Source organism: Sabethes cyaneus, chromosome 2 (assembly GCF_943734655.1).
Source record: "Sabethes cyaneus chromosome 2, idSabCyanKW18_F2, whole genome shotgun sequence".
Lineage (NCBI taxonomy): Eukaryota > Metazoa > Arthropoda > Insecta > Diptera > Culicidae > Sabethes > Sabethes cyaneus.
In genome coordinates this window covers 228975029-228999958 of record NC_071354.1, presented here as the reverse complement: position 1 = coordinate 228999958, position 24930 = coordinate 228975029, and the positions used below count along the sequence as shown (strand labels likewise).

General features: G+C 37.5%; 1 protein-coding gene across 1 annotated transcript; it reads left to right on the top strand.

Moving 5' to 3' along the window:
• The first annotated feature begins 437 nt into the window (after positions 1–437).
• On the top strand, positions 438–23354 carry LOC128736730 (uncharacterized). The gene is made up of 2 exons (XM_053831216.1): positions 438–548; positions 22908–23354. Exons 1-2 carry the CDS (start codon positions 438–440, stop codon positions 23352–23354), a joined length of 558 nt encoding a protein of 185 aa, XP_053687191.1.
• Positions 23355–24930: the final 1576 nt, after the last annotated feature.

Genomic DNA, 24930 nt, shown 5'->3' with positions numbered 1-24930 from the left:
TTTTCCTGTTCAATCTCCTCTTTGTTGCCTCGTTTTTCTCTTATTTTCTTCTTTTCCACTTTTTTTTCTCTTTTTACGACTCGGTTTGTCTCCCATTGCGTCACGATTTTTCTTTCGTTTTTTCATACTAATTTTTTTTTCTCACTTCCGTCGTGAAATAAGAATAATGAAAGAAAAAACGCTACAGAATGGCAGAAAAAATGATATAAATGGAAAAAATGTGAAAAAGTAGAAAACGAGGCAAAAAACAAGGAGACTGGACAGAAAAATATGAACAACAGAACAGAAAAGAAAAAGAATGAGAGAAGAAAAGAAAATAATAAAGAACACGAGAGAATAGGAGAAAATACGGTAGCAGGAAAATGATAAAAAAAAACATTAAAACGTGCCACAGGCAAAAACCGAAGCCACAAAAAGTCGATACAAGATACAAGAAAATGACAGAAAACGAGATCGAAAAGAAAAACCCGGGTCTGAAAAAAGACGAAAAGGACGAAAAGGCAAAATCAGCTCTCAGGAGAAGGCTGACAAGCGGGACTGGAGAAGAAGTAATGCGGAACAGAGAAATGGCGGACAGGAAAAAGAACAAGATCGAGATTAGAAAGGGAATCCGGAACAGAAAATAAGAGGAACCAGAAAGAAAAAGAAGAATAGCGAGTGAGAAGAAATGAACACGATAGAGGGAACGAAATAAATGGGTAAAAGAGGTCAAACGAGATATAAAAGAAGAAAGATGGGTCAAAAATATGGAAAAAATTGATACAAAAAGAATAAAAGAAAAATAGGAAAAAACGGACTAAAGAAAAAAGCTAAACGAAAGAGAAGAAAAGGAAAGCGAGCTAAAAACAGAATGAGAGCAAACACAGAAAAATTACTGAAAAACTTTTCTTAATATTTATTTACCTTATTTTAAAAATCATCTTCCAAGAACCAAACAGCGTAGAATAATCACTCTTATTCTGCGAGGCGAGTGACGTGACTAATTTGGAGTCACCGTGAATGAGGTGACTCGCTTTGTCACCTAGGTGAGACGGTTTGTCACTTAGGTGACAGCACTCAATTCGACTCGCCGTGACGAGTGACAATTGTCGTATTGAGTCACGGGACTCGCAGAATAAGCATGAATATCTTATGGAGATGTTAATAAATTTTAAATTGTATTATTGATGGATCTAGAGGTGGTCCGTTTCCTACTGCTCTCAAGAAAAATAAGCAAAAATGGAAAAATGAGACTGAAGGAGAAAAAGCGAAGCATTAAGAAAAACGTGACAAAATTCAAACTGGATAGAAAAAGAAAAAAACGCAAGAGAGACAAAACTTTGATGGAAAAAAGTACAATGAAGATATAAACTTGACAGAATGGGAGAGATAAAGAGATATAAATTGAGAAAAAAAAGTGGAAATGTAAGAAACAAGAGGAAAAAGTGAGAAAACAAGGAGATGAAGAACGAAAGAAAAAAGAAAATAATAAGCGGAAAAAGAAAAAACCATAAAGAAAACGAGAAAGCAAATAAGGATAAAGTGGACAGAAAACGGAAAAGCGGAGAAAAAGCAGAAAAGAAAGAGAAGAAAAAAAGGAGAAAATACAGGTGCCGGAAAATGAAAAAACGAAACCAGAACAAGTCAAAAACGTAACATAAAAAGAAAAGAATGAGAATAAAATAGAAATAGAAATAAAATAAAATAGAGAAGAAACCATGGAGAAAATGATAAATACGAAGAGGAGAAAAATACGGAGCAAAAAAGGAGAGAAAACGAAATAGCAAAATGCGGAAAAGAAAACGAGAAAATACGCAGGAAAATGGTGAAAAGCGCCAAAGGCGAAAACCGAAATTACAAAAAGATGATACGGCACAGAAAATGATAAAAAAAGATGTCGGAAAAGAAAAACCTGACCCTGAAAACAATAAAAACGGTAGAAAAAAGGCAAAATCAAGACACGGGAAAAGGGTGAGCAGCGGGACTGGAGAAAATGAAATACGGAACAATGAAACAGAGGACAGGAAAAAGCAAAAACAAGGTTAAAAAGGGAATACCGAGCAAAAAAACAAGAGAAAGTAAAATGGCGAGAGAAAAAAGTAAACCGATAGAGAGAACGAGTGAAACGGGTAAAAGAGATCAAACGAGATGTATAAGAAGAAAGATGGAACAAAAAATGGAAAAATCGGACAGAAAAAAACGGGCTTAAGGAAAAGGGCAAAACGAAAGAGAACAAGACGTAAAACGGGATAAAAAAATGAAAATCGGAGAGGAAAGGAAAAAAGATCCCAGAACAGAATCAAAGAAAAGAAAGAATTAAAAAACAGAAAAACGGAGTATTAAAGAAAGGAATTACGGAACAGACGAAGACGAAAATCGAGATGGAAAGGAGATGAAAAGAGTAAGAAAAAGACGAAAACTGGAAATAACGGAAAACGGAAATGGAAACAAAACGACTTTGAAACATGAGAAAAACAGGAATGCAAATAAAAAAAATGCGACAGGAAACAAAAAAAACGGGAAATGAAACACGACAGAACATGAGATGGAAAAAAGAAAAAAGAAAGAAACAGAGGAAAAACGAGCGAAAATCAAGAAAACGGTACAAAAGAGGAGAAAGGACGGAAGAAAAAGTGGAAAAACGGGACTGGAAAAGAGAAAAAACGGAACAGAAAAGATAAAAAACATGTTAGAGCATAAGACGAAAAATGTTAACCCATTATGTCCTAGCGTATGATATATCATACCCCGTCTTCCAATCCTGTTTACTGCTGAATTTCAATAGTTAGCATTGTTAATATATCACTACAAGAGAGATAAGACACCAATTTAATGTGTGCGTGAGATAATCTGTCAGTTTTTGTCATTTCATCTGTATTTTCAACAGTGCAAAGTTGTGATAAATGGCGGAAAAAAGTTGAAAAAATGGTGGAAAAAACTTTGTCTCCAAAACGCATAAAAAAGTCTACATTTTGTGACGAAAGATTACCTAAAATGTAAAATGGTATTTATTTGTAAAGTCTATCACATAATTCGATCAGAAATATGTAAAGAACTTTGTAATTTGCTTGTTTGCAAAACTTCCAAACTTCCAGTCTTCTCATCAGGTTTGAAGTAAAACTTCAAGTTCAAATTAGCCAAATTTCCAGTTTAATTTAATGTGCAATTTCAAGTTTAACTGCCTGTCCGGTTTAAGCCCAATTTCAAGTTTGATTCAATTTCAATTCCAAATAAAATTTCAAATCCTGCTTTAAGTTTAATTTCATGTGATAATTCAAAGTAAAGTTTTCAGCCCAAATCACTCTAAATTTAAGTCCAATTTGAAGTCCAATTTCCAGATCAATTTACAGTAAAACTAGGCCAAGTTGGTCCAAATTAATTCAAGTCTTATTAAGGGGGCATAGTACTTTTTACACCATATTTTTTGCCTTATTTCAAATATTTTTTTCTCGATAACGCGAAAAGCGAAACGATTCGGGTTTTTTGCATTCAACACATTGCACTTTATACTAATATTTACAATTTAGTTTGCATATGTGAACCTCTTCCCCTCTCCTCTACGGCTCCTTGAACATGATCATTCGAAAAAAACATGATTTACGGTACCATGGATTGGCGCTAGGGGGCTTATCCGAATTGATAAATTCCAAAACGACATGAAAGTATATTAAATTATCTCGTGTTTGACCCATCCTTTTTTTAAAATTCGAATGCATAACAAAATGGCGGACATTCAAACAGAAAAGTAACGTTTTTAGTCGAAAAAATTGCTTTTAAAAATTTCTAAAAAATACAAAAATTGTAATATCAAAAAAAGGATGGGTCAAACACTAGATAATTTTGTTGGCTTTAAAACAAAAAAAGAATCATGAGAATTGCTTGAGCCGTTCTTGAGATATTTATGGTACCGACTTTCAAAACCTGGTTTCGAGAAAAACGACGCTGAAGTTTTTATTCGCTGTGTAATCGCTCCAGACATGCGCGGTACAAATAGCTGTAACTTTGTCAATTTTTGGAATTCATCGAAATGACTTGAAACACGTATGGTCAAAATGTTAATCTTTCGAAATAATCAATAAAAAAAATTTCGATTTTTTTAAATTGAAAAAGTACTATGCCTGCCTACTTAAGTGTCCTATGTCAAGTCTAATTTCAATTTTTATTTTAAATCCAATTGCACCCGAAAGTTCGGTGTTTTCAACCTAATCGGCCAGTATTATTGTGACCAGTAACAATAGATTCGTCATCCTACGATTACTTCGTTTTTGCAGGCCAAAACATTCTTCTGAAAATTCGGGTGATCCACGTTTTGTTTATGTCTGAGCACACTAGTGACTGTTGCCATAGGAATTGCTCTATCGTTGGCGCCGGTCGGTTCGAATTGATTTTTTGTTTGTTGCTTTTGTGTACAAGCTTGAAATTTTAAAACTGAATGGAGTACGTTGCCCCAATTCCAAGCTGGGTTAACCAATGAATGCCTCTAGTACAGGTGATAAAAATCACTCAAAAATGTTTTCCATTTTAAAATGTCGGTCCGACACATACCCATTGTGCAGCACAAGTGGCCAAATGTTGTGCGGAAAAATTTGCTACCGTGTTGTAGGTGATGTCACCCGGCGTCGATTGTCTACACGAGGGTAACGTCGTCGTTTGCCGGGCGGGTGGAGGAAAATGAGTTATTATTTCAATTTATTTACCGTCTACAACCGGCACTAGCGCTGCGCTGCGCCGAGCCGCTGGTAACGGTATAAAACAAACGGACCACGCACTCGTTACCTTCGACACCAGATACGGACTGTATATCCGCATACAATTCTTCAGTCAGGGGCGAAAAACAGTGCAATCGAAGCCGAGCCGAGAAACATTAGCCCCGGCAAGCAATTCCGGAAAAGCCGCTCACATGTTGCGAAAATGACAAGCAAAACTGTACCGGGCTGTAGTTCAGTCCAGAGTGATTGTAGCGATTTCCGAGAAAATTGATTTGTTTCACTACGGGTTCCGAATTGAAGTGTAATTCGCAAAGTCAGCAGTCGGAAAACAAGCAGGTAGATGGCAGCAGAGCAATCGAGGCTTTAGTGAAGCGTTGAAAAAATGCCTCCTTCTCTCGGAACCCGCGAAACGAAATCGAAGCTATTAATTTTACACGCTGGATAAACGCAGAAAATGGAAAACTCACGAAATCCAATGTTGACGACCTGCGGCCGACGCGACGATGGTTTGTGTCTCCGGCCTCCGGCCGGCGGCCGGCGGTAGGGCACGCAATTTGATGGTCTACTGAACCACCCAGGCTTGTGGATCAAATCGAGATGGATTTTTTTAAGCGGGTTTTTATTGTTTTACTCTAACCGTCTTACTGAATCACAGTTAATGAAAGAAGAAAAGCAAGTGGCTTTTTAGTTTGCGTGCAGGTTCCATAACGTGATTTAATTCCGAAAATTCAATCTCGTATTTAAATTGCAATTATAAACTAATTATTCGAAACGCTTGAGTAAAAATTAGAATGCACGGCAGTGGGCAAACCCTCTCAGCAATAATAATGAGATGGTTGCCTTAGCTTTTGAATTCCGCTTCAAATGAGCACTTGTGTATGCCAAAGGCGGCAACCAGACAACACGCGTTGGTAGTTGAATTTAAAACGGACTCCAACCGACCGACCGACCGACCGATTCATGTACGCAACCGGTTGTTTAGTTCAAGGTTATGTTCGACATCCAAAAAATTGACACCTGGCCACCCACTTTTGATTTTGATATCCTAACCTATCGTCGCATTTTTTGCTGTTTTTTTCGCCACATTACTTAAGTCTAATGAACAGTTTGATTTGGAATGCCCACTTGAAAGTGTTCGGTTGTCGATTGTACACCATTACGTAAATTACTGAGTTAAGAATAAAAATTAAACCAACCGAAGGTTGTTTGCTTGGCATGAAATTTACACCATCAAAAATGGTTGCTGTCATGCCGTGATGCAAGTTGTTAGCGTGCTTCTCAAAAAAAATTAGCTCAGAAAGTGCTTAATATAGTGTCTACAACCTAATCAGCAACCAGCATCCGGAGAAAGTAACGTAAATCAACACGCAATCAACTAACTACGGCTACAAAAGGGAAACGAACCACCCGAAACCCTTTGGAGCTCTTCTAAATGTTCCCTCGAATGCAGTTCACGACAAGTAAAAGGGTAGTTTCGGTGGTACATATTATGAAAGTCAGCCTAGCCACGGAGATAAATGCAGGAAACTCTTTGAAGCTTTGAATGGTGGTGCTGCTGCTGCTGCTGCTGAAAAAAGGGTAACCGATACCGAGTGCGCTAGTAAATGAATGACGCCGCATGCACCTTCCTGTCTATGCTATGCTTATGATGGTTTACTGTTTATGGAAGTTGAGATATGGACCTGCCAGGCCAAGCCAAACCAAGCCGCATCGCTTCGCAGCCTAGCGCAACTTGTGAATAACAGTTATGATAACCAGGAAATTGCCCACTTGATGGATTGGGAAGCAATCACCGGGGTTAAGTCGATGCCATCTGATGCAAAGCAACTGTGCGTTGTGTTTTCAGTGATTAGCTATGGCTACAAATTATTAGCGGACTTGCTAAATGATTGCTGTTATATCATTCAAGCAATAATAATTATTGGAACTGACTGAAATGATCATACGTTTTGGATCATATAATCTATCTTTATGGATACCATAACATATAAAGTCAGTAATTTGTTTTACAAAATCAATAAACGAAGATACAAAACAGTTCGACTTTCTATTTTTCGACTTTTGGACATATTGGAATTCCGACTATTCGACTTCTCAACTTTTCGACTTTCCATTTTAAGATTTTTTGACTATTTGATTTTTCGATTTTTCGACTTTCGACTTTTTGAATTTCCGACATTTCGACTATTTATTTTTCCACTTTTCGACTTAAAGACTTTTCCATTCTGCGACACTTCGACTTTTCGCTTTTGAGACTTTTCAATTTTTCGATTTTCTGACTTTTCGACTTTAAAACTTTTCCATTTCCTGACTTTTCTATTTTTCGACGTTTCGAATTTTCGACTGTCAGATTTTTTCGGTTTTGACTTTTCGATTTTTCGACATGACTGTTCGATTTTTTTTACTTTAGGACTTTTCCATTTTTGACTCCCTGACTTTTCGACTATTCGACTTTTCCAACTTTTTGTGTTTTCAATTTTACAGTTTTTCGACTTTTTGACTTCAGGACTCTTCGATTCTTTGTCTCTTAGACTTTATGACTTTTCGGTTTTTCGATTTTCCAATCTTTTTAATTTTAGGACTCTTCGACTTTTCGATTTTCCGACTTTCTACTTTTCAATTTTTTGGTTTATCGCTTTTAGAAATCTTCGATTCTGTGAGATTTTGATATTTTGACTTTCAATTCTTCGACTTTTATATTTTCCGGCGCTTTTAATGTTTGACTTTTAGATTTTTTGGTTTCGATTTTTCGATTAGGCCATTGTGAATTATTTTTGTTTTGTGTGTTTTTGTGAAAAAGGGGGGGCAAAAAAATAATTTGTGGGATTTATGTCAACTTTTTTTCTATAAAATCAATTGTCTGTAGGCTCTACAGCCAAAAGAACTCGAAAAATGGGTGTACGGAACGCTTCTAACACAAAACAGAAATGGAAATTCCAAAAATGGAATTTCCGAAAATCGACAAAAAAAATTCTTCCGATTTTGTGTCTCTTTTCGTAGATTTTTGCATGAAAAATAATATCGTTATGTAAAAAGCAAAAATAGATTTGGTAAAAATGGTTGAAACGCATTTTTTTTTTGTCGATTAAAAAAATCTGTTTTTACACAAAATTAGTAGATTTTTGCGGTTTGATTTGTCAAAATTTTGCTTGGAATAATCCAATAAGGGTGAAAAATGTTAAAAATAGGGGCAAATATGCAAAATGGGGCACTTTCCGCCGATAAACAGGAAAGGGGTGGGTACCATGCGATTCTTCGGAAAATTTTACATAAGATCACCTACATTTTATAAGCCTGCAAGCCGTATCTTAATTGCGCCCGTTTTTTCTATCGTTTTTGTCCATAGTGCGGTGGTTGGTTCGCCCCAAGACTTTTATTTTCGACGTTTTGAATTTCAGACTTTTCGGTTTCGACCTTTTCATTGTTCGGCTTTTCGACTTTCCGACTTTTAAAATTTTCGATTTTTCGACTATTCGACTTTAGGACTTTTTGATTCTTCGGCTCTTTGACATTTCGATTTTCCGACGTTTCGGTTTTTCGATTTCTCAATGTTGTTGATTCGAGATAATCGCCGCCACCACAATGTTTGTTCGTTGTATCTTTCTTTCGGTTTATTTATCTTTCGGAAGATAAACCAAGTAGAACCTAATGGATGAAAAAAGTTGTCCGTAGATGATGAGCGAAGACCAGCAGTAGCTCGAAACGTCCGGACTAACTGGTTTTTGAAATGTCTTACAATTATTTCGCCAAAAAACGTCGATAAAATCGAACAAACATTTCTCAATGTTTCAAATTTCGGTTTAGACTTTTCGATTTCTCGACTTTTCGACTTTAAGACTTTTCCATCCTTCAACTTTTCGAATTTCCAACTTTTCGGCCTTTCGGCTTTCCTATTTTTCGACGTTTCGACTTTTAAACTTTTCGGTTTCGACTTTTTGATTTTTCGGCTTTTCAATTTTTTCACTGAAGGACTTTTCTATTCTTCGACACTCTGACTTTTCGATTCTACAACTTTTTGGTGTTTCTATTTATTGACCTCTCGATTTTTCGAGTTTCAATTTTAGACTTTTCGATCTTTCGACTTTTCGACATTCACGTCGACGTGACTTGATTTTCGACCTTCGATTTTGCAACTTTTCGACCTTTTGACTTTTGATTTTACAACTTTTCAGCTTTTCGACTTTTCGGGTCTTCAAATTTCTAACTTTTCGAGTTGCCAATTTTTCAATCTTTCGACTTTTCGAAAAAAAAGTTCGAAAATCGGAACAACGGAAATTCAAAAAGTCTTAAAGTCGAATCATTCGGATTTTTTTTTTTTTGATTCTTCGAATTTTCGACCTTTCTACTTTTCAACCTCTCGATTTTTCATCATCCCAAATCTTCGATTCTTTGGCTTTTCGACTTTAAGACTTTTCGAATGTCCGTTGTTCCGATTTTCGGACTTTTTTTTCGAAAAGTCGAAAGATTGAAAAATCGGCAACTCGAAAAGTTAGAAATTTGAAGACCCGAAAAGTCGAAAAGCTGAAAAGCTATGAAATCAAAAGTCAAAAGGTCGAAAAGTTGCAAAATCGAAGGTCGGAAATCAAGTCACGTCGACGTGAATGTCGAAAAGTCGAAAGATCGAAAAGTCTAAAATTGAAACTCGAAAAATCGAGATTTGATTTTTGATTTTTCCACTTTTGGACTTTCCGAGTTTTCAAGTTTTTGGCTTCCGGACTTTTTGAATAACCATTTTTCGATTATCCGAATTCCCGACGGGGTAATTTTTTAATTTTTCGTCCGTTCGACTTTAGACTTTTCAATTTTTCGATTTTTCGACCTTTTGATTTGTCGAATTTTATACTTTTTAGTTTTTCTACTTTTTACTTATTGACATTTCCTTTTAAGTTTTTGACTTTCCAGCATTTTAATTTTTATTCTTTTTCTCTTTTTGATTAAGCCATTACAAATATTTTAAAAAGTTTATGTCCCTTCGGTGCAGGCCCACTGAAGGGGGGAGGCGAAAGAAAAACAAAGAGAATTTTTTATTCAAGTAAAAAAAATATAGATTTTAGTAAAAATTTAATGTTTAAACGTAAAAACTGAATCTATTCTTGCTTTTAATGTACACGTTATTATTTTCGATGCAAAAATCTACGAAAATAAGACAAAAACTAAAGAATTTTTTTTTGCCGGTTTTCGGAAAGTCCACTATTTGAATTTCCATTTCTAATATAATTTGAAAAGTAATTTGCAATGGCCTTATTGACATTTCCTTTTAAGTTCTTGACTTTCCAACATTTTAGTTTTTAGTCTTTCTCTCTTTTAGATTTTTTAGCTTCTCGACTTTTCGACATTCCGACTTTCGAACTTTTCGTCTGTTCGACATTTCGTCTTTATTACTCTTCAACTTTCCACTTTCCATTTTACGACTTTTGACTTGATTTTGATTTTGACTTGAACTTTTGTTTTTTTGACTTTTCGTGTTTTTGACTTTTCAACTTTTCAAGTTTTCGGCTTTCCATCATTTGTGTTTTCAAATTTTCAACTTTCCGACTTTCCAATTTTGTGTTTTTTCGTATCTTTGGATTTTTCGACTTTTCGATTTTTTTGCTTTATAATTTTTGACTTTGTACTTCTTTGGAATTGACACTTTTCGGTGAAATACTTAAACTCCTTTAATTACGTTTCGGCCTACTCATATTTTTATTCGGCCATCCTCAGATACTATCAGACAGTATCTGAGGATAGCCGAATAAAAATATGAGAAGGCCGAAACGTAATTAAAGGAGTTTCAGTATTTCACCGAAAAGTGTCAGGTCATTCGTGACTTCTGCGGGGTTGGGATTCGAACCCGGAACCTCGGCGTGAGAGGCGTGAATGCTAACCATTACATCGGGATTGACCCCACTTTTCGACGTTTTGAATGTTTCACTTACAGACTTTTCGGCTTATCGACTCTTAGATTTTTCGATTATTCAATTTTTTGATTTTCCGACTTGTCGACTTTTCAATTTTTCGGTTTTTCAACTTTTCAATTCTTCAAACCTTAGGACTTTCTAATTATTCGATTATTCGACATTTCTGTTTTTCTGACATTCAGACTTTTTGGCTTACGACTCTTCGACGACTTTTCGACTTCAGGACTTTTACATTCTTCCACCCTTCGACTCTTTTAGACTTTCCGGTTTTTCGACTTTTGGATTTTTCGACCTCCAACTTTCCGATTTTTGGACGTTTTGAATTTTTGACTTTAAGACTTTTCGGTTTCAATTTGCCGACTTTTCGGCTTTTCGATTTTTCGACTTTTGACTTTTCCATCGTTCGACTTTTCGTTCATGACTTGATTTTCTCTTAGACTCTTCGACTTTGCGACTTTTCGTCTCGTCGACTTTTCAGTTTTTTGGCTTCTTGACTTTTTCACTTTCCCTGATACGATTATCCTACCTTTCGACAGTGGAATTTTTCGAGTTTTGGCTTTTTGACACCATGACTTGCTGACTCTTCGAGCTATGTTCTTCACTTCGTGGCTTCGCGATTTTTGACGTAGGACTACGTCTTACGGCAAGTTTTGAGATAGGGTGTCATTCCAAAAACTCGAAAAATGCGAGCGTCACGAAAACTGATAGGTTTTGAGCGCTAATACCTCAGCGGTTTTCCGATCGATTTTCAATATTTTTACACCAAGCGATCGGAAAATTTACCCAAGTGAAGAAAAGTATGGATTCTTGATGTTGAACTATTGAAAAATTGAAAATAATGAACCTATGTTTTACCAGAATTCTCGCTTCGTGATTGGTTGTTGGAAATGACGTCATCAAAGTAGAAACGCGTTTTCACGCTTCGGCTTATAATTCAGTCAATTTTCAATAGATTTTCAAGATATTTACACCAATTTATCGGAAAATCGATTTGGAAAATATTGAAAATATAGAAAACTATTGATGTTCAATGCGCGTAATTGAAAAATTGTAAATAACTCTAACTCGGTCGTACTAGAAATTGTCGCTTTGTGATTGGTTGGAATAATTTCCAATAATTCCAAGAAAGTTGATGGAAAGTTCCATTAAATTCTACTATAACTACAAGTAACTATAAGTTACAAGAGAATTAAATGGAATCCTACCCTTTCTTGTTGATTGCTAATTGGCTTGAAAATTCCTTATTGAGATGTACCACCAACGGCATCACGAGCGGTGACGCAGTCGTGCACGCCTACAGTTCCCGATCGGTCGTATTTATCGACTGCTGAGGAAAGGATACTTATGCCGAACGTGTTTTGGAGCTGGAGCACTCGTTTCGTTGCCGTGATGGAATACCAGGCAGCGGAAGTTCTGGAATTGGCATAAAATATGCTGCTCGCGACAACACAACGACCAGAATCATCCCACGTCACTTGCAGCTGGCCACTTGGAGAGGGATGCCATCGTGACTCAGGACCATACACGAACGGCTTTGTCGATCGCATAGCTGCTGAGGCTTTCCGGTTGGTCCGTTTACTCCAATTTACCGAACGGAGAATTACGTTAAGTGCGTTAGTGCAAGTTTATTGCAAGCTGAAGTTATGATAATCAAACAATCGGTCCTTTTAAGGGCCACACAACAATTGAAGAGTTTATTATATTTTCTTGTCCAGTTATTACCATAATAACACAGGCAGCGAGGGAACAGTTGAATTTTTCGCCATTGCGGACGACCAACAAATGACGGAAATAAGTTTTTTGGTCACGGACGACATTTTCTACTACGTCTGCAGGTTGTAAATGCTTTATCAGTGTTCTTTTGTAAGCCGCAGAAAAGTTGCGCAAAATTTTCAACTTTTTGAAAGCTCGCGCGTACCGTCTACCGATTACCAGAGAAAAAGCACTATTCAACGTAGAAACAGATCATAAAAATTTATTAACTGTTTGGTTTAGTGTGATTTGGTTTCGTTTTAGTGTGACTTGGTTTCGTTTTAATAAAATAGGTTCAATCAATTCATGGATATAACTCCAAAATCGGTTGAGGATTGACTGTATACAATGTTACTACTTTGATAAACGTTACGTTTGTAGCTTGTATACATGAAGAATCGTATTATTACATACATCGATACATCCTACTATCGCTACAAAGAGACTTACGTAGTCCTACGTCACCTATGCGGTCGAGTCTTGTGCACAACCCCTCTGATTTTTAGATAAAAGCAAAGAGAATATATTTTTTTTGAAACGATGATTCTACAATTGATGAAGAGACGGTAAGGGAAAGTAATGAAGGATTAAATCATTAAATTAAAAGGATAAAATTAGAAAAAAAATTTTTTCGGGAATGAAGGGGAAGGGTGGAAAGGAAGGGGGGGGGGTAATAGGTAGCTATGCTTAACAAGTTGTCGTTGTGACTCCTATCTTTTGTCCAATGCTGGAAGGTGCATGGGTCGAACCAAGCTGTAATCAGATATTATAACCAGCATTGGACAAAAGATAGGAGTCACAACGACAACTTGTTAAGCATAGCTACCTATTACCCCCCCTTCCTTTCCACCCTTCCCCTTCATTCCCGAAAAAATCCTTCTTCATTACTTTCCCTTACCGTCCCTTCATCAATTGTAGAATCATCGTTTCAAAAAAAAAATATTAATATATGCCTGACCGCATTTCAAGGTCATGACTAAAGTCACGAGTTTGGTCAAGGAGAATATATTTGTCTTTGATTTAGCAAATTTATAATTTTAACTTGTTGATGTTTATACCTCGTCTGGATTTTTTTGAATTCTTGTTTTCGACTTCTTGATTTTTTTTGACTTCTTGATCTTCGAACTTTTTTTTGATTTTTTAACTTTTATTATTTTTTGACATCTTGTTGGTTTTTTTCTGCGTTTTGATTTCTTCTGATCCATCGTAATTGCTTTGGCTTCTTAATTAAATTTTCTTGATTTCTTGATTTTTTTGACTTCTCTTTTTTTCTGAACCACTTCTTGATATAATTGATTTTTTCTTGATTTTCTAGACTTCTTGATATTTTCAAATTTTTGTAGCACTTCAACATGATTTTTCATATTTTGTGATTTTTTTACTTCTTAGGTCACGGGTCCCTGATGACCATTTTTCTTTTTAACTTCTCAATTTCTTCCACTTCTCGACGTATTGATTTCTCTATTCCATTTGTTCTCAGCTTTTCAAATTTTCAACATTTTCCTGATACAACTTTTTCGACATTTTAGTTCGAGTTTTTGACTTAACTTGGCTAGTTCATTTTTTATTTTTCAACTGTGACTTTTTGACTTTGTGGTATCGAATCAATCGCTCTTTTTTAATTCTTTTTCGCTTTTGACTTTCTAACTTTTAGACTTGCCTAAACTATGACTTTTTGCCTTTTCAACATTCAGACTCGTCGAATTCTAAAGCCTTTATTAGTATTCCACCGTTTGATTCTTCTGTACTATTTGATTCTTTAACTTTTCATATTTTCGACTATTTATATTTTAATTTTTTACTTTTTTTTTACTTTGTGCCTTCGGGATATTTTATGATATATGATTTAAGTATTTTATTGTCACACCTTAGCAATTTTACGACTCCATCCTTGTTTTATTTAGCTTATTTTTTTTTAGTTTTTTAACTAATTTAAACTTCCGTTAAATTGGCTCTTCGAGATGTTCTCTAACAAACGATAAAAAACCTAAGTATTTGGATCGACCTTCTTCGACTTCTTCCGGTAACAGCGAGAGGCATGCTGATTGACCAACGAACGGTTTGTCCAGAATGTGATGGGAATGGGAGATATATAAGGAAGTTCATAACTTCATCTAAAACTTATACGGAAGAATTTTATTAATACTTTAATATGAAAGTGCAGTACAAAACGTTTATTTTAACTGCTTGATGCTTTTCTTAAGAGATAAAGCAGATTTTGTGCGTCCAAATATTAACTGAATTGAGCTTTAAACTAGGCGTCTCCATTGGTTCTTTCAGGAAGAAAAGGGAACTCATGGCTATTTTTATCTCGGGGACTTCTACAACAATCTTCTGAGAGTATATTCTAGCTATAGATAATACAAATAAACCTTTCCTTTTAATTCTACTGTTTATTATTTGGACAGAAACGTATTGCGCACCCGACTCACAGGCTTTAGCTTTCGATATGTCCGTAATATTGATCCGTCTGGTCTGGAATTCCAAAACAGTTTACAGAAGATGTTGCACATTATTAGAAAGTTTTTGTAAGCATCAGTCAAGGTGATGTTTTTATAGCGTCCTTTCAAAGACTAAGTTAATACTTGGTGTATTATGAGTTTTAGCAAATCACCGCAAACTTTTTATGGAGTGGTGATAATTCCTGTTTTATGGGGTTTGATCAATAGCTTGTAAAGGTTATATCATACTGAGCAAACTGTTTCCCACTGTATTATCAATTCCCAGCAAAATGGATTGCGAAATTGAATACTTTCCAACCCTCTTGTTAAGCATGGTGCAGAAAGATGAATGCTTTCCTCTGTCTTAAAACTTAACCGGCAAGCAACAGCAACAGTAACAACAGCTCTTGACACGAAAAAATCAATCACCCCAAGGTTTCACCTTGCAGCAGCAGCAGCTGCTGCTGACTGTTCGCAGCTTGCAGTTGTCATTAAAGACCGACCGACCGTGCCTGTAGGTAATTTTCTGTTTTCCACGTAAAGTGACCAGCAGCGCCAACCGAGCGCGAATGTCTCCCGGGAGAAGCCGGCGACAGCTCAATCAGGAGCGCCTTGGGCCCTAAACTAAACGCCAATTGTCAGTGGCTAGTTGGAATTTACTCATTCAGGTGTCATTTTGAAGCATGTACCGGACTGGTAATAATCTTCTTCTATTTCTATGCCAGTTTCCATGCACGTCTATTGAAGGGGCTGCACATAAAAATTACTAAGCTAACCTCAGCCGTTTGTTAACGTACCTGTTCAAGGCTTTGACTCCTTGAGTCTCGCGGCTCACTGACTAAATAAAAGGTATTTTTTAGTCTTGAGGCAGTTTTTCTACCTTTTGTAATTGTGATTTTTCTTGTACTTCGACTGCACACGTGTTTCAATTTTCTATACCAGACGCTGGAAATAAAAGGCTACATACTCGTACGATCGCGATATGTCGCGCCAGAAATAATGAATGACTAATGCCTTCGACTGCGAGAAGTAAAAAGGAAAAAAAAAACAAACAGTCACTTGGCCCTGAGCGATTTTCTGGGGGCGGCGGACGGAACTGTAATACATTCGATTCGAACGAGTCTGCAATGACAAATCGGCGACGGGACCCATTCTCCGGACGGAAAAAGAAAAGTCTCCACACACGATCAAATTATCTAACCCGTAGATCCGCACTACATCGTTTGATTGACTCACTCACGGGGCTGCTCTGGCAATGTGATTTCGTAACAACAATCAACAATCAACCAACCAATGCAACAGGTTGAGCCCAACATCGACGATCATTGCTTGGACAAACACTCGAGCGGAACTAAAAGGCATTTGATCAATATTGACGTGACGCACAGCTTAGGCTCTTTTGTTGTGTTTGCATGCAGTTTCATCAATGCAAACCGAAAACAAAAACTTCCCCGACCACCCCGAACAAACGAAGCGGCTCAAGCTACTCTCGAAATTATAACTAAATTTGAATTTTAACTCCCCAGTCATTCCCACGACTATTACTGCATCTCGTTCGAACACCCCGGCTCGGTACCCCCGGTTAGTTGGTTGGTCTGTTTCTTCACAAGAAAAATAATATTATTTCAACAGAACAATGCAACTTTTACTTTCCGTTCGGCTGTGCGGTTCGTTTTCCCAGCCAGCCAGCCCGAGCTAGTTTGCCAATAAAATAAAGCATTGCAAATATGTAGAAGCCAAGCTAAGCTAAGCCGGTTGCAGGTCTGGCTACCTTCGAAGGGTTCCACGCACTAGGCACAATACTTGCGAGCTATTAGGTAATTATTTGTTTACAGTTCACGTACATATGTGAACATGTGTGTTGTAATCATTGCCGTTTGACCTAGAGGTCAAATCGTTCCAAAAGAGGAAAATTTTGTTCCGTCCGCTCCGCACGGAGAGGTCAAATCTATAATGAACCCAGCGTTAAAGCGACCTTTGAATTTTAATCAATAAAACTGAGTGAGTGCAATGCCACTATTTAAGTGGTCGACATGCTTTCTCGTATATCCGGTCAAGAGCATGTCGTTACTTTTCATGAGTTATTTTCTGCTCTCACTCGTTTTGTTTGCATTCTGCAATTAGGCTCTTAAGTTGGGGTCGATTTCTCCTTTACTATTATAGGTGATAGTAATTTGAATTTTATCCCAACATAACAACTAAGATTGTTTAACATAGCCACATGAATAAAGTGCCAACTGATGTACCCGAGAATAGATGTTGCTAATGTTTTGTTCAAAATTTTACCCAGACAGCTTGGTTTAGAATAACATATAAATAAATGTAAGTTCAAAGGGTAAGATAATTTAAATTAAACTAATCATAAACAAATTTGAAATAAAACAGTACATACTTCAGATGAGAACTCGCAGAAAATGATAATATGGAAATAAAAAATTAAGATATCAAAATAAATTTTTTGCCATTCAAAGAAATGATTTAAATCCAAAATAAATTCATGACTGGAGCAGGAAATGAGACAATAGTAAAAAATCAAATTGAAAATAAAAATGTAAATGTGAAAACTACACAAGTTGACGGGTCGAGAAATCAAAACTTGGAAATTGAAAAAATGGACAAATCTATACGCTAACAATAACCAAAAAATTCAAAATTAGAAAGTTGAAAAATCTAAAAGTTAAAAAATAACAAAAAAAGGACAAAAAGTTTATTTATGTGCAAGTAAAAAATAGTTGGTATGTTGAAAAGTCAAAATATCAAAATGCCCTTGAATCATAATCAAAAAAAGTCGGAAGGCTTTAATAGATAAGTCGACAAGTAGTAAAGTTGAAACAGAAAATCTTAAATCAGAAAAGTTCAGAAAAGGCCAATAAAAAATTCGTAAAGATGAAGATTCTGAAAAATTAAAATTGAAAAGTAAAAAAAAACACAAAGTCTGAAAAATAAGTTAAAAAGTCGAAAAATGAATCAAAGTCAAAAAGTTAGTCAAATTATTGAAAAACTCACAAATCTAACCATCGAAAGTCAAAAAAGCAATATGTCAAAAAAACTCTTAGTTGATAAAATGGAAAGTAATAAATTTGTGATATTCGAAAACTGAAGCTTTTGGAGCGTCTAAGTAGAATACTTTAGTAGAATTCGCAAACAGACACTGATGAAGCCTGCAAGTCGCAGGCGAAATACGTATCTGTATAAATCTGTATAAATATATAGTAGAATTTAATTTGGAAAAAGTTTTCTTCTTTTCTGAAATCGAAAAGTCGAAAAGCCGGAATGTCGAACGGTAAACATAATTTAAGAATAGAAAAGTCAAAAAACTGAAAGGTCAGACGATCGAAATTTCGATGAGTTTAAAAGTCAGAGAGTGCTGCAGTTGAAAATTAAAAAGTTAAAAATCTAAAATTACCATAAACAGGTACAAAACGTTGAAAAGCTAGAAGGTATAAAAGAAACAAGGCACCAGAAAGTTCTAAAATCAATTAATCAAGAAGTTAACGAAAACGTCGGAAGCTCGAAACGTCAAAAAGTAAAAAAGTTAGAAAGTCAAAAAGTGAAAAAGTCGAAAAGTTGAAAAACCGAATGGTCAGGAACTGCACAATTTACTATTGAAAGAAAAACAAAAAAATAAAAAGCCGCTAAATATAAAAGCCGAAAATACCGATGAAAAAAATAGTTGACATGGTAGTCAGAGTTCATATATGGCAGTCAGTATGGCACCGAATATCAGCCTTCCCTTCCCTTCCCTTCTTCCGCGAACCAACATGCACCCATAGACTCGGGAAACCAACACATAAAAATAAAATTAGTTCAACTAACCTGCTAGCCGTAATAAGATCTTGTAACTCAAAGCACTTAACATTGCATTCTATAGGTTCTATTACTTTTTGGAGCATAAATTACACTAAATATTGAGATTTCTGCCCAATTAAAATGCATCACTATATTTTCACTTTTTCGCCGTCGATTTTTCATTAATTTTTTTCGGCCGTTCAATTCGTCACATCACTCGCGAAGCTTAACTTGAGGCACAGAAAACTTTAATTTACCACCCGAACAGTTATTCAGTAAGATATTTTAGTGATTTTGCCCAAACTGTTCACTTGAATTGATAGGAAAAACTTCACTTCGTTTCGATTGCAATTCTGAATCTGCGACCGTCGTTGTTGTACGTTGCCAAGGGAACGGACGTTTATATGAAGCGATGCCAACGTAAACATTTGAGCATGAAATTAACCAATTATTTTCGCTATTAAATTAAAGGTCTTAGAGTGTCGATAAACAACATTTTATGTGATAGAATTACTGTCGGATCTAGGTCAACAGCAAAAATAGATACGCGATTCTACATTTCATAATTGTTCATAATAGATTATTACCTACTACTAGTAACTCTATTCTCAACCAAACGATAGTGGCAACAAGTACTGAAATCAGTAAAAGAAGCAACTGGACTCTGACGACCTTCACCTTAAACCTAGTAACTTCAAAAATATAATCCATTTCAATCTGTCTCGCTTCTCTACTGAGGGACAGCGATTCCATTCGATGGACTATGTGATGAAAACATGCCATCTTATGTTGAAAAAAAGCGATTTGAAGTGCAAGGTACTACCCTTTAAGTGTTCGTGAATTTCCTACACACTTCAATTTAGAAACTACCAAATTTTTTGTATCACAATAACATCTAAGAACGGGAATCTGCCGTTCTGTTCTACTTCGAATGTGAATTTGATGTCATTGTGGATATTATTGATAATATCTATTTATTGATTTATTTATTTGCTTTTCAACGGGGCTTTCAACCGGTAGTTGGTTCCCTCCGATTGATAATATCCAAAAATTTATCAACTTCTCCTTCTTCTTTGAAGATAAAAAAAAATGTCATCAACATATCGCCACCAGCGATTTGAATGGATACTACTTTCATTTAATTTATTCTCTATGTTCGCCATGAAAAGCTCACATAGAAAAGGTAAGAGGGGGTCCCCCATCGGGACCCCTTCCATTTGTTTAAAAAAAATCCCCTGAATGTGAAGAAATTTTCTTCCATGCAGTCAGGTTAATAGCAGCTGAGTTTATTTTGGTTTTCCAATTACTATCACTGCATTGAGATAGTAACCAGTCTTTTAAAATATTCAAGGTACACTTGAGAACAGCGAATGAAGCCATTCTCTGTGTCAAACTGTCCAGAAGATCTTATTTTTTCCGCGAAATCTCCTGTGCTCATAACCGATCGACTCGACAATTTCTTTAGCATGGCTTTCTGGTTGCAATTTTAGTTGCATAGGTTGCATAGGTGCATTCATCACCAATTAAAATATTGAGGAAGATGAAAGGGAGCCATTTTATTTCCTTGCTTAAAGAAGAGATCGGGAAGGGGGATTATTCCCAAACCGATTCTTTATGCTAGTGTCCGCCTTTTCCGCCCATGCGCAGTAACTCTGATTTAAACATAATGTTTACGATTGAAGTTCTTTGGAGCTCTCAACCCAATCATGTCTTGATTGACGGTCGACACTTTTCGACAGTCATCGAAATACGGTCTTTTTGTGGACCAAATGTCCCACAATAATACCACTATCTCGTCGTGTGTAAGATTCGTGCAAAGTTGCAAACATGGCGAAGGCTCGCACTGAGAGAACGCTTCAACATCCAGTGGATAACGGCAAATGGTGTGACGGAGAAATATGCCTGAAAGATTAATGAACGAATTGCAGAACAGCAAGAAGAAACGGTAAAAGATATAAGTGGGCTGTAGTGGACGTGGAATACAGCGTACCAGCTGGTTTGATGCCAAATATGTCAGAGGGGGACAGATGAGAATAACCAGGCTTTGAGTCGCATAATCACTGCATGCTCACACGTAGAGAGAAAGGTATAGAGAGACTAGAGCTGCGGAAAAACGTACCCTCCGACTAAAAAACGCGAATATACGAGGTGCCTATGCTCCTCAGAATCCGTAGGCCAGTACCAGTTGGGATTTAGGGAAAGCCCAGACGGGTCAAATTTTCACTCTCCGACAAATTTTCCAGAAATGTCAAGAGTACAACGTGTCCTTGCATCATATTTTCGTAGATGTTATGGCAGCATACGATACAGCCGTGCGTGAACAACTATGGCAGATAATGCACGAGTAAGGTTTTCCGAACAAACTGACGCGGCTAATCAAAGCTATCCTGGAATGAGCGTGTTTTGAAGGCATTCTCATGTCCCTTCGAATCGCGCAGAGGGTTTCGGCAAGAGGATGTTATTCAACATCGCTATTATAGGTGTGATGCGGCAAGTGGGAATCGAAACGAGAGAACGATCTTCAGCAAAAGTAGCCAACTGCTAGCCTTCGCAGACGGCCTTGGCACCATTACTAGAAACCTTTGGAATGCGGAAGTAATCTACGCTACACTGAAAACGGAAGCTGGAAGGATTGGGTTAAAAATCAATGTGTCGAAAACCAAATATATGGTAGGAAGAGGCTCCAGAGAAAACAACGTTCACCTCCCACGGACGATTCACGGTGATTGATGAGCTCATATATTTGGGATCTCTGGTCACCGCTGACAATAATACGAGTTTTTTCCGCAAGACGCTTCGATCAAGGAGCATACGCCGCCGCACAAAGCTGACGATGTACAATATGCTAATCAGATAGTCCTCTACGGACTTGAGATAGTAACTTTACTGAAGGAGGACATATATTCACTTGCCGTATTTGAACGAAAGGTGCTGCGAGCTATTTTTGGCGGAGTACAGACTGAAAGTTAAGAGTGGTGAAGACGTATGAACCACGAGTTGCAGCCTGCAGGCAGTAGCTGGAGAGATTCCCATCGTACATCTGGCGAAAAAGTTGGCAGACTACGGTGGGATGCCGGACGACTGTGCAGTGAAATCCGTTCTCTTCAAGAACCTCTCCGGCACCGGGAGTTAAGAGGCCCAACTTGCTAGATGGTTTGACCAGGTTGAAGCCAACTTGACTGTGTCGAGACGCTCAACGAATTGGCGATGGGTAGTCCAGAACCGAGTACAGTGGAGAGGAATTCTTAATACGGCAAAAGCCACCCCGGCTCTATACCTGCTTACTGACAAAATGGTGATAGCAGCCAGGTAGAAGGATCACTTTCAGACGTTGTTGAATGGAGAGGTTAACACAGAGATCAGCAAAAACAAGATAAGAATTGCAAGCGATGGCCAAGTTGTGAAGCCACCAACAACGGAGGAGATTAAGAAGTCAGTCAGTATGCTGAAAAATAGCAGACTGGTTTATCGTGAGGATTTTTTGTGTGCCAGAAGGGCATTGGGTTAAAAGGGCACTGCAACAGTCTGAATGATCGTCTTTTGTGGCAGGCTCCGACGTTTGCTCCACAACGGACCCTGTGTCACCTACTAGACAAGTTACGGAAGTACATCTTGCAATCTAATCATCTGTTTGTGAACTTCAAAGCGATGTACGATTCAGTCAAACGAAATGAGCTATGGCGAATAATCCTAGAACATGGTCTTCCGATGAAACTAATTGCGCTGATTCGTGCGAAGCTGGATGGATCAAAACCATACGTCAGAATAACGGGTGAGATCTCAGTCGCTTTCGTGACGTTGTTATTAGAATCAACCATAGAACAGTCAAAAAGGCCTTTAGTTTTTTTAAAGGGGAAGCAGCGAGATTGAGACCATTAATACTACCGGAACACAGTAGATGGTTGCTGGCAAGGAACGTGGGAGTCCAAATGGTGTTGGTGCCGAGGTGAAGCTGGATGGGGAACGATGTCAAGTAGTGAAAGAATTCATATACCTTGCTATGCTTGTGATATGTGACAACAATGTAAGCCGTAAAGTAAAACGACGGATTTCACAGATTACGTTGCCAGTTGAAGTCCCGTACACGGTGTTCAAAATACCGATTAAAAAAATAAAATAGGCCATTTAAACGGCAAACGCCATTGGGTTTGTATTACCATCCTATACCTCTGAGCCAATTTATAAAAAAATCGTACGACGAATTTTTGAGTTACGCCCTTTTGAAGTGTTAAAGGGCAGATTGCTCATATAAAGTAAATAAAAATCTTCAATGACACTTCCAAAATGAACATAAATCACAGCTAGTATTGATTTTTTATGCAACATATTCCCATTAGCGACCATTTTGGAAGTTTAACGTTGTAGATGACGGTCTACCCTCGGTTATGTTCCTGGGTGATAAAACGGCGAGCAACTCTGAGCATATTTCTGAACTGTTCTCGATGAAATTCTCCAGTGTATTTACTGATGAAAGTTTGACGATTGCAGAGATATCCACAGCGACCGAGCATGTTCCTTTCCTGGGTCATTCATTGAACAACCACACCATCGATGAAGTAATGGTTACATCGGCCGCCGCGAAGTTGAAACTTTCTCGATCCGTTGGACCGGACGGTATAGCACCTGTGTTCCTGAAAAAATGCATCCACGCTATCGCTGCTCCAATGAGCCATCTTTTCAGCTTAGCCGTTAACTCAGATATCTTTCCCTCAACATGGAAATCGGCTTACATGTTCCCTATGCATAAAAAGGGAAATGGGCAAAACGTAGATAACTATCGCTGAATCTCTGCTCTAAACTCAATTTCGAAACTGTTTGAGCTCGCTCTGTTTGAACCAGTATTTGCATTTTTTAAACAGTATATCTCTGATAACCAACATGGATTTATGCCCAAGCGCTCCACGACTACCAATCTCTTGACTCTTACATCCTACGTGATAATAGTTTCGATGCTCGGTCGCAAACAGATATCATTTACACTGATCTTTCCGCAGCTTTCGATAAATTGAACCATCAAGTCGCTATTGCTAAACTGGATAAGCTTGGAGTCCGTTGCTGCGTTGGTTCCGTTCATATTTATCCGATCACCACTTAAAGGTGAACATTGAGGGCAGTCTCTCTGGATCGTTTACTGCTCATTCTGGAATACCACAAGGCAGCCATCTTGGTCCTCTAATATTCCTTATCTGTTTCAATGACGTCAACTACCTGCTTAAAGGTCCGCGACTCTTGTTTGCTGACGACCTCAAGTTATCCTCAAAAGTCGAAAATCTATCCGACGCCGCTGTCCTTCAGGAGGAACTATCGACCTTTGCCAAATGGTGTGTCGAAAACCGCATGCTGCTTAACCCCAACAAGTGTGAAGTCATCACATTTTCCAGAAAGCTGAGCCCGTTCGCTTTTGACTACAAGCTGTCAAATACGCCATTACGTCGCGAAAACTGCGTCAAGGATCTAGGGATACTGCTCGACTCTAAACTTGTATTCAAACAGCACATCGCGTTCATCGTGGACAAAGCCTGCAGGAACCTTGGCTTCATTGTGCGCATCGGCAAGAACTTCAACGATGTTTACTGCTTGAAAGCTCTTTATTGGGCATTAGTCCGCTCCAACCTTGAATACTGTGCTCCAGTTTGGAGTCCATACTATTAAAATGGAGTTAGCCGAATCGAGTCAGTGCAGCGGAGATTCTAACTAACTACAGCAGCTTCAGCACGATTACCTGTCTCCTACGCCACTTTAACCGTTTTTACTCCAGCTTCGAATTTGACGTCAACCGTAACGTGCTGAAAAATCGTTTTTTATCAGTAGCGCGTATTTTTTAGGTTAAATTATCATTTAGGCCTGTTTAGGCCTGTTGATGTACAATCTATACCTATAAAGGATTTCTGTCTGTCTGTATGTTCCTTATAGAATCGAAAACTACTGAACCAATCGGCATGAAAGTATGCATCTAGAGGTTTTTTGGGGCCAGGAAAGGTTTTAGTGATGGTTAGAAACCCCTCCCCTCACTAAGAGGGGGGGCTCCCATACAAATGAAACACAAATTTCTGTATAACTCGACAACTAATCAAGCAAATAGAACAAAATTTGGCATGTGGGTGTTTTCGGTGACAAGAATTTATTCTATGGTAAATTGAGACCCCTCCCCTCTTTATAAGGGGAATTATAATTCTTCTCCTCTTTAAAAGGGGGGGGCTTTCATACAAATTTCCTCATAACTCGAGAACTAATCAAGCAAATGAAACCAAATTTGGCATGTGAAAGTTTTCTAGGGCAAGAATATTTTCTATAGTACATTAGGACCCCTCCTCACTTTAAGAGGGGGGTTCCTGTACCAAAGAAACACAATTTTCCTCA

What these genes read in the sequence shown, in the direction of transcription:
- LOC128736730 (XM_053831216.1), top strand. Translation starts at nt 438, where the DNA reads ATGACAGAAAACGAGATCGAAAAGAAAAACCCGGGTCTGAAAAAAGAC. An exon ending in CAAGCGGGACTGGAGAAGAA is followed by an intron (nt 549 to 22,907) that starts GTAATGCGGAAC and finishes TATTCCCATTAG; the next exon opens with CGACCATTTTGGAAGTTTAA.